The sequence below is a fragment of the Cottoperca gobio genome, chromosome 6 (assembly GCF_900634415.1).
Source record: "Cottoperca gobio chromosome 6, fCotGob3.1, whole genome shotgun sequence".
NCBI lineage: Eukaryota > Metazoa > Chordata > Actinopteri > Perciformes > Bovichtidae > Cottoperca > Cottoperca gobio.
The window spans coordinates 5,952,937-5,962,963 of NC_041360.1; the positions used below are offsets into that span (position 1 = coordinate 5,952,937).

The 10,027-nt window shown below is 37.5% G+C and overlaps 1 protein-coding gene across 1 annotated transcript; it reads right to left on the reverse strand.

Moving 5' to 3' along the window:
• Positions 1 to 633: 633 nt before the first annotated feature.
• On the reverse strand, positions 634 to 8,037 carry LOC115009346 (cytochrome P450 2D15-like). The gene is given in 12 exon segments (XM_029433296.1): positions 634 to 1,359; positions 1,466 to 1,607; positions 2,427 to 2,528; positions 2,633 to 2,718; positions 3,861 to 3,997; positions 4,150 to 4,256; positions 5,105 to 5,173; positions 5,983 to 6,143; positions 6,436 to 6,585; positions 7,143 to 7,263; positions 7,265 to 7,318; positions 7,876 to 8,037. Coding segments are annotated over 12 exon segments (1,485 nt in total). The 3' UTR covers positions 634 to 1,165.
• Positions 8,038 to 10,027: the final 1,990 nt, after the last annotated feature.

Genomic DNA, 10,027 nt, shown 5'->3' on the forward strand with positions numbered 1-10,027 from the left:
AATACAAAAGTAGAAAAACACTCTATTCAAAATATTACTTGTTATCTTACTTACATGTGAGCAGCATTCTTATTTTGTGGCAGGTCATGACCCGAGTTGAGTTTAACTACTTTGTTTACAACAAGGCATCATATTCCAGAAGGTCGTCACAGGTTTTGTATTTAAAAACCTAATCTGCTAAGTAACTAGCTGTCAGCTGTAATATTATATATTAATGTAACGGAGTAAAAAGTACAATACTTCTCTGAGAAATGCATTGGAGTAGAAGTATAGCATTAAACCGATATACTCAAGAAAAGGTCAAAATTGCACAGTAAATGTACTTAGTTACTTTCCCCCACTGACTTAAGTCTTGAAAAATTAAGACATCTTGACAACTGGTTGGATTTCCGAAACATTTGGTGTGGATATTTATAGTCCCCAGAGATTGATTCCTGGTGCTTTTGGGGCCATAGTGCCACCATCAGGTCAAACTTTCCACTTGTACACGAGTTAGGCCTCATTTAATTTATTTGACAAATTAATTCTCCTCTGACAATGAACACAATTAATTTGTGGACATCGTTATTCAACCCATTTATTTGATAAGATTTAAATTATTTGAACATTTTTATTTTACATTGGCAACAAGAGAACATTAAGTAATACAAAAAGTGAAACATTGAAATACAGAGTTTAAAGTTTCAGTTGATAAAATATAATACTACTGTATGATTTTGAAACTGTAAAGGACACTGTGACTACAATTAGCAGATTTGTTTTATTCAATAAAGGTCAGAGAATAGAAATTCCTTTTGTCCTTTTTTTGGCCACTTGGGGGCAGTGGAAACAAGTTGTATATGGTTTTAAATGCTATGCTCATCACAAATATTAGGTTTGTTTTGCTGGAAACTAGGTGGATGAGAGCAGTGAGACAGAACCAAACAGTTACGTTGTGGGCTGTGTAAACAAAATAACGAGTAGAAAGACATGATAAAGCTGCGTAGAGCTGAGGGGAACTGCCGAGTTGGGGAAACCCTCTGTGGGTTTGTCACTTCAAGTGATCCCTTTCATAGACATAGTAGTTTATTGTTCATACAGACATATGGATTAGTGCAGCTTTAATCAACTGGTTTTATGCTGAAGAGTTAAATTTTGTCCAAGTTTCAATAAGCCAATTGCAGTATTAGAATACTCCCTGTCTTCTGTCTTGGACCTTCATGCAATAAGGTTTGGGGCTCTGGGTTGTCCCAAAAATGGGCATAAAGTCTGGCTCTCCTGCATCTTCTGGCCAGATGAACTTGAACCTCCTCAGCAGCGTCACCAGGATGAGAAAGAGCTCCATTCGAGCCAGACCCTCTCCGAGACACACACGAGGTCCTGAAGGTTAAAACAGCAACATATTTTCTATAACCTAATGATATTATATCAAACCTCCCAATCCATCTTTCAATCTATCTATGAATGTGATGATCTTTTAACTTACCTGTAGAGAAAGGCATGAAGGCCTCTGGCTTCACAAACTCTCCCTGGTCATTAAGGAAGTTTTCAGGGTTGAATTCATGAGGGGATTTCCACTGTCCCTCCTCATACAGCACTGAGGTCAGGTTGGGGATGATAATAGTTCCCTGAAGAGCAACAACAAAAAAGCTTGGTTCAACACTTTCCATACACCATATTCCTGTGATTGGCAGTAAAAAAAACTAAGCCCAGTGACAAAGTTTAGCAAGCTGTCTTAAACTGTACTCGGTACCAATAGCAGTATACGAACAATAAAATATGACTCTGCAGTTCAACAGCCACACTTTAGGATATGACATTTCCCACTCCCACAAAGCACTGTGAACAAAGCGTATTATTCGATTGGTGCTTGCGATGGCGTCCACTTCACCAGGACATCCTGCTAAGCATAAAAAAGTCCAATGAAAGTGCTGCATTTTTCTTATACGCCAAACACACGTGTATGGGCTTAATCAATGAATTATCCCTATTTACATTGCACTTTTTACAGCAGAGCCATCTCTAAGATGCATTGCAAACACACGGAAACAGGCAATGTTGTCAAGTAACATGAAAATGCCGGCTGCCTCATTCTCACACTGTCATTTTATACTTTCAAATGTCCATTTGAGATATACTGTATTTTGTATTGCCTTCTGAATTACATTAATGATAGTGTTTTGGATGGTTATTGTCGCTTAGCAACGTCAGGCTTAATCTGCCTCAGTGCCCTCGAACGTTGGCACAAGAGTAGGCACCTTGAATATAGTCTAAACGTATTTTAAAATTATTTTATACACATAAATCTCCTGAATTTATTTAAGTTCATTATAATAGGAAATGTTTGCATCAGCATTCTCAACTATTTCCTCTTAGTGCTCAGAGGGATACTGCTAAGATATGAAGTCTTTTCTATATTTTTATGACACATTATATTGTCTTCTTACCCTGGGTATGGAGTATCCCATTAACTCTGTGTCTTTAGTTGTGCAGTGGAAAACAGCGAGAGGTACAGTGTTAGCTATCCTCTGGATCTCATGAAGGACGGCCTGCATGACAGAGACAGCTGTCAGAGCATCACACTGTAGAATTGTAACATCTCAGATAAGACTTGGATTTACATCACACAGAACTTTCGTAATAATCCTTAAACCTGCACATAGGGCATCTGGTTTCTGTCTTCAAAACATGCTTCATCCTTCCCATCCAGAACCTTGTCTATTTCCTGCTGACAGCGCTCTGATGAATACAGAGAAAAGACTGCATGGTTGAAGGAGACAAAGAGTGAGGCAATTAACAGAAAGAGAGAACAATGCAAGATTTGTCTCTGTTTATGAGATTTATGGCAGCTGAAACTTTGTCAGCTGATTCAAAAGGAAAGTGTGAATCTTTTCAAAATGTTTGAGGAGAGTGTAAATTACATGCAGGTGTGTTCTGTTGTCCATGTATGTTGAAAATAATTTAAACCCTGAATCAGATTCAGCTTGTCATGTTGTTGTCTCCCACTGAAAAAGAGCTTTGAGCTACATGCTAATGACAGCATGCTAACATGCTGATGGTTAGCCGGTACAATGTTTACTGTTGTTTACCATCTCAGCTAACATTTGCTAATAAGCACTAAACACTAGTACAGTTGAGGCTGATGAGAATGTCAATCATTTAGAAGGTATTTGAACAATTAGACCTGATGATGGTGCTAGATGAAAAGTCAGGGAATCACTAGGCCGTCTTCACTGAAGAAACATAACTACATCACTATGTTAGTGCGTAACCACGTCACGTTCTGGTAACTATGTCCCTTGATTATTTTGATCCAAACAACTATATTTTAAACCTAACCCAGTACTTTTATTGCTTAAACCTAACCAAGAAGTTCCCTTTCACAAGGTTAAATAGAATGGTCATGTGACTAACGGTAACGATATAAATGGTCACGTCTTTAAGATTGCCATTGTGCGACCGCTTTACAACTTTAAATAGAGCGGTCATATATGTTGTTTTGGGAGTCACTGGCAATTGACCTGTCCTTTCGTTTAGGTATAAGGACGTGTTGGGGATCACCAATGTTATTAACAATTCATCCATGAATGTCTGTACCACATTGGCAATACATTCAATAGTTGTCACATAGTTTCACTGCATACCACAAATGCCTACCTCATGGTGGAGCAAGAGGAAAAGTAAGGGTATCCTCAAAGTCATCGGGATACAGCGTCGGTAAAGCATGAATGTCTGAACAAAATGTCATGTTAATCCATTTAATAGCTGTTGAGATTTTTCAGTTTGGTGGACCAACTGACAGATTGCCATTGCCATCCCTGGAACCATGCCTCTAGCATGACTAAATAAAGTGGAGACAGACAGATGATAGACAGACAAACCCTGTATCTGTGGATAATTCATTAGGTAGAGGAAGGCAGTGAGCAGGGTGTTGGCAGTTGTGTCAGTCCCAGCAAAGTGAAGATCCAAAATAAATGCACAAAGCTGGTCTTCAGAAAATGACGAGGCATCATCTCCTCTCTTTGCAGGCAGACAAGAGAGAGAACGAGCAAGTAAATATTGTTCATTCTGTCACCTAATTGCAGCTAAATTGTCTTGGCAGTCAACAACATGCCAGTTCATACAAGCTGCTCTGAACAGAATTATTCCCATTAACAAAAAGACTCAAACACCTTATCCAGTTCATCCAGGTAGCAGTCTATGAAATGCCTCGGTTTACCAGGAACTCTGGTCTTTTTGTTCTCAGCCAACAGCTCCAAACGTCTCTCATGTGAAATCTGGTAAGAAAAGAAGTTGTGGTGAAATCAAGTTCATCAAGTTTTAGAAACATTTTTTAAATAAAAAGGATTCAAGGTTTCTCAATGGCATAGATATTTTTCACGTTTAACATACAGTGATGCTTTCATTTCCATGGCCACAGCTTACGTATTTTAATGCTATACTGATGAAGGAACCCATTTACAACAACCTACAGTTCTACTTAGTGGCCAGAAAATGTAAGAAAAGCAATTTCCCAGCATACCATATTCAGTAACACAATAACTATGTGATTCAGCACTTTTAAAGTTTTGCTGTTTTGGGGAATTCTAGTTGAAATGTGTCTATCTAATCATCTCGGAACTGCAAACCATTTTTGTCAACTATTGGATGGATGACCATGACATATTGTACAGACATTGATGTTCACATCTTGAAGAATTGTATTAACTTTAGTTGTCCATTGACTTCTCATTTAGGGCTTTCATCATGTCAAAAGTTACATTTCTGAACGTCCAAATACTTTGTGTTTAGTGTTAACCAGCTAACGTAAGCATGCAAACACGTTAAGCGTTTCCTTGTGAGCATGTTAGCATCCTGGCATTACCATTTAGCTCAAAGCTGCATCACAGAGCTGCTAGCGTAACAATAATGGAATTAGGAGGGAAAGTTAGTAGTCTACCTACTTTCTTTCCTTCCTTGGTCCTCTTTCTTTCTCTTTCACTCCTACTTTAATTGAGTAGGGATTGCAGAAATGACAAGGTACTTATCAACTCCATCAATTAAACCCTAAGTCATTATATCTGTAATAAAACATGGTTTTATGGTTCTTTGTTGGACTTTGAAATGAACGCTTTACAAGACATACCTTGAACATCTTAAAGGCTTTCTGGAATGGCAGCGGCAGGTTACGCACAAAAGGAATAGAGTCATAAATCTGTATGGGAGAAGAAAAAAAAAATTACAAAGTTTTAAGAATCCCTTAAAGTATGCATTCAGGCAGTCTTTTAAAGTATGTAAAAATACTCTGCTCTGATTAATATTTTGTTTGACATGGTTTTCCCACATAAAAAGTAAAAAAAGGGGGCTCAAAGCACATCTACTCTCCCTAATTGCGATTCTGGATCTGGCCTCACCCCGCCCACCACTGCTCACGCTAGGTTGAGCAATGCGCATCGTTGCGGTGTTGAACCGGAGCGCGTCTGGTCCATTTTAGATTTAGCCATACTTGACATGCTACTACATGTTTGACTCAGACGAGGAGTCTGTTGTGCACCAAATCTAGCTTGCCTGGTCGATTGAATCTCAGACTTTAGGGAAGACATCTCTTTCATGAATGTAAATACACCTCACTAGTGACAAATTTTGCACAGATCCAATACAGTACAGGCAAGAGAATATATTTTAGCGGATATAAACATAAGAACACATTTTTGAGTAAAGGGAATCTTTGAGTTTTCTTATCATAGTCCAGTGATTTCTAAGACAGCTGTTTTACTGCAGTTCTCAGTGGCAACTCAATGATAAATTGGTTGGTTTGCTAAATGACTAAACTATATAACAATAATACAAGGTACAAGCTTGCTTTTTTTCTTGCATGTATTATACAAAGACCATTTTAGTTTAACATAATGGTTTACTATTCATCCTCTATCTCACACTGTTTTTACTGAGCAACTTTATATTTACGTTTATAGTAATGATGTTGAGTTATTGAGTGATTTTGTTGTCAAAAATGTGACTCACCATACCCCAGCGCCCATTAATTATTTTGGAAGTTTCCTGAAAAAGGTCAACAAAAAACTTTATGAACTCATCCTCATAGTCGAACTGCCGAGCAAACAGAACTTGACAGATGATGTTGGAGGCTGCATTGTGGAACAGCCGGTGGGGATTAATGGTGTTACCTGAAAAAACAAGATGAACAACAATTCTTGGACATTATCTTGACCAAAATAAAGCCACTCAAATTGTATTATATTATGTTTAAACCATTATAATTCTAAAAATATCAAATAATATTATTTGAATAAAAAGATGCAATAATAAAATAAAATAAGATACAGATATTGACTTCTGGTTTTATGGTTTTCAGTACAGAGTTCAAAAGATTTCTATATCGTGATGTCGTGCTAAATAGCAATGTTTAGCCATGCAACAAACAATCCCTGTGTCCTGTTAATTGACAAATGGACATACCAACACTCTGCTCAAATTGCTGTATGATACGATGTATCTCGCCCAGAATTATCTGCTCCATCGACTGCTTCCCCATACCAAAGTTTCTCAGGGTCATGATACCAAAACGTCGTTGCTGTCTCCAGCCAGGGTTATAATCTGCTAGAATCACTCCGGGAGCATGAGCTAAAAGCACAAAGGTCAATTTAGAACTTAGAAGGAAAAGTGCATTCACTTTTAAATTAAAAAATGTTATGCACTGACATGTCCATATTAGATACTTGAGCTTCCTATTGGCTCACCATCAACAACATTAAATATGTTAATTGTTTCCTTGTTTGTGTGTAGCTGCATTGGTGTTTATCACAGTGTCATTATTAATACTACCACCCAGTGGTGGAAAGTAACTGAGTACATTTCCTCAATTTTTTGATGTACTGTGTTTGTACTTTAATTGAGTATTTCTATTTTATGCTACTTTATACTTGGACTACACAACATTTCAAAGATAAATATTGTACTTGTTTACTCCACTACATGTGTTTGAGAGATATAGTTATTAGTTACTTTTCAGATTACGTTTTTCGGTTTGAGAGTATTTAGTATTATGTTGGTAATTTTTCCTCTGCGAAAATGACTGTCTTTCCATACTGTCTGTTTTAATGGAATGGTGTATGGCATACAATGAACAATAAAAATCACCCTGCATAGACAAAAAAAATCTAAACCTTGATCTGTACCTTTGACTTGTACAGCATGATTAACCATTAGGTCTTGTGGTCTGCCAGAGAAGTCAGCCGCTTTGTTGACCAGGGCTTCTTTGAAGGCCTGCAGTCCATTGATGACGACCTGCTGGCCTGGATCCAAGGAAAATGCTGTATACGTTACCATAGCGCTTGGCCAGCTGAGGACAGAGACAGATTAGAATGGGTATTGGGTGATTGACCTTTATGCAGCGCGATCATCAGACACTGTAAAGCGTTATTACGAACAAGATAATGTTAGTAGTAGCAGTAGCAGTAGGATGAGTGACCTTATGTTTAAGCTTTATTACAGATAGATGCACATTGAAATATATTTCTCAACTAACAAACTTTAAATTCATTTTATTCCTTTGGATTTCAATGCTGTTAAATAACTGAGTATATGACGACAGAAAAAGTCACCCTAGATGAATGTCTTGGGTCATTTTGGGTGAAGAGCTCAGTTCACCAGAACAACAGCCACCTAGCATTTCTGCCTCTGCCTTATACACTAAGGAAAACATAGTTGTGAATATTATGATATATTTCTGCTAATAGATCCCCCTGAATACTACGCACTGGCCCTTCAAATTGAGACTCATATAGTGTGAACACACAGCAAAACAAATGAAATTAAATCATAATTTCTATATAATCTTTTTCAGTATATAAATACAGTCAGCAAGTCCGTTTTCTCAGAAACTTTATTCAACTTTACCCTCTCCAGATCTGCAATAGGGCTCTCCAGATTGAGCTGCAGCACATTTCCAAAGATGGGTATTGGTTGAGGGCCTGGAGGGAAATCTTTGGTCCTGTGGGTCTGAAAAAGGAGCAAGAAGAACAAAAAGGCAGCCAAAAGTAGAACCACAGATGCAAACATGCTGAAGTAATGATTCTGATGGATTTACACTCTTTTTCATGCTTGCTCTGTCATTATGTTGGCTTTTCAAGCAAACACAACCTTTGCACATCATGTGGTCTGCAAACATAAACCTTAATTTGACCTAAAGAAAAGTCTGCAACAACCAGTAGATAAGAGTCAGTTCATCACAGTTAAACACTGATATCAGATAAAACAACTAACCTTTCAGAGAGGAGCTAAATTAAATCACGTCATTGCAGCTTTCCAGTCTTCCGTGATTATTTTCCATCTGAATACCCAGAGCAGAGGGAAGCGATCACATAATCATACCTGTCAACATTGGAATTTCAAAATAAGGGAAATCTTCTGTTCCGTCCATACCTTAACAGCTCTCAGCCACCCAGCCCCTACCCATATAATGTAAATGTAAACACATAAAGGACGGGTTTTGGAAGTTTCCTGAAAAAGGTCAACAAAAAACTTTATGAACTCATCCTCATAGTCGAACTGCTGAGCAAACAGAACTTGACAGATGACGTTGGAGGCTGCATTGTGGAACAGCCGGTGGGGATTAATGGTGTTACCTGAAAAAACAAGATGAACAATGATTCTTGGACATGATCTTGACCGAAATAAAGCCACTCAAATTGTATTATGTTATGTTTAAACCATTATAATTCTCAAAATATCAAATAATATTATTTGAATAAAAAGATGCAATAATACAATATAATAAGATACAGATATTGACTTCTGGTTTTATGGTTTTCAGTACAGAGTTCAAAAGATTTCTATACCGTGATGTCGTGCTAAATAGCAATGTTTAGCCATGCAACAAACAATCCCTGTGTCCTGTTAGTTGACAAATGGACATACCAACACTCTGCTCAAATTGCTGTACGATACGATGTATTCAGGAAATACATGTTTATTTAAAGTGTGTATTACTTGTACAGACATGTTTATAATATTTATGTATTTTATTTATTAGTTATTATCATCAATTTATTTGATAATTGATGAGTTTTGTGGCTTTTGTTTCCCCCGACAAGGACTTCCTTGCGATGGTAGAGTCGTGAAACATGTCGCTACACTGCGACTGAAATCATCGCAGAAGCTGAAGGCTACATTATTTTTGCCGTAAAGCATCAACATCTTTACCTCAGCTTTGGTCACTTGGTTTACCTCCGACACAGTTCTTGTCACAAATGAAGTCATTGACAGTGTATGTTGTTGTGCCTCGTGCTTATGCTTGGACGATTTTTCTCACTGGCGAACATCGCTTATTCCGTCGTGTGTGATGCTAACATCTGAATGGCACACTTTACAAAAAGCACGAGTTTGCCCGACTCTGCTTTTAATAAATAAGGGATGGTCTCCTCTCATTTGGCAGGTACTTGCATAAAGTTTTAACTTTTTTGGCAGGTACAACTGCATCTCCATCTTTATTATTACATCTTTTTTATTATTCCTGTTTTCTTCTTCTGCGTGTTTACTGGCGGATAACGCTTTTCAGCTAAAGTTAAACATAATACTGCCACCTGCTCTACCGGAGGCCACTTTACCATGTACACTTTTTAAAATTAGGCCTATTTTGATTTTTGAAAGGTTAACAATACGGGATAATCCCGGGAAAAAACGGGAGGGTTGACAGGTGTGCACATAATGCATATGGTAGCTTCACCTTTTTCCAACATGCCTCTGGCTCCATAACCGTGGTCATACAATGGATTTGTTTCAATAAACTTACTTCACAATGAAGATATACACGTCTCCCATAATACATTTACTGTTCTATGAAGATTTTACTGAAGATATTATAGAAAAATATAAAACAGTCAATGCTCTTGTTCTCTTCACTCTCAATCACACAATTGAATAATGTTCAGCTAAATGTACTGCTCTGGCAAATAGGACATCTATATATTCATTATATAAATGGTTCGGTATGATTAAATTCCCATGGAAAACCGATTCTAAAATGTAAAGGCATGGACCCAATTACCTT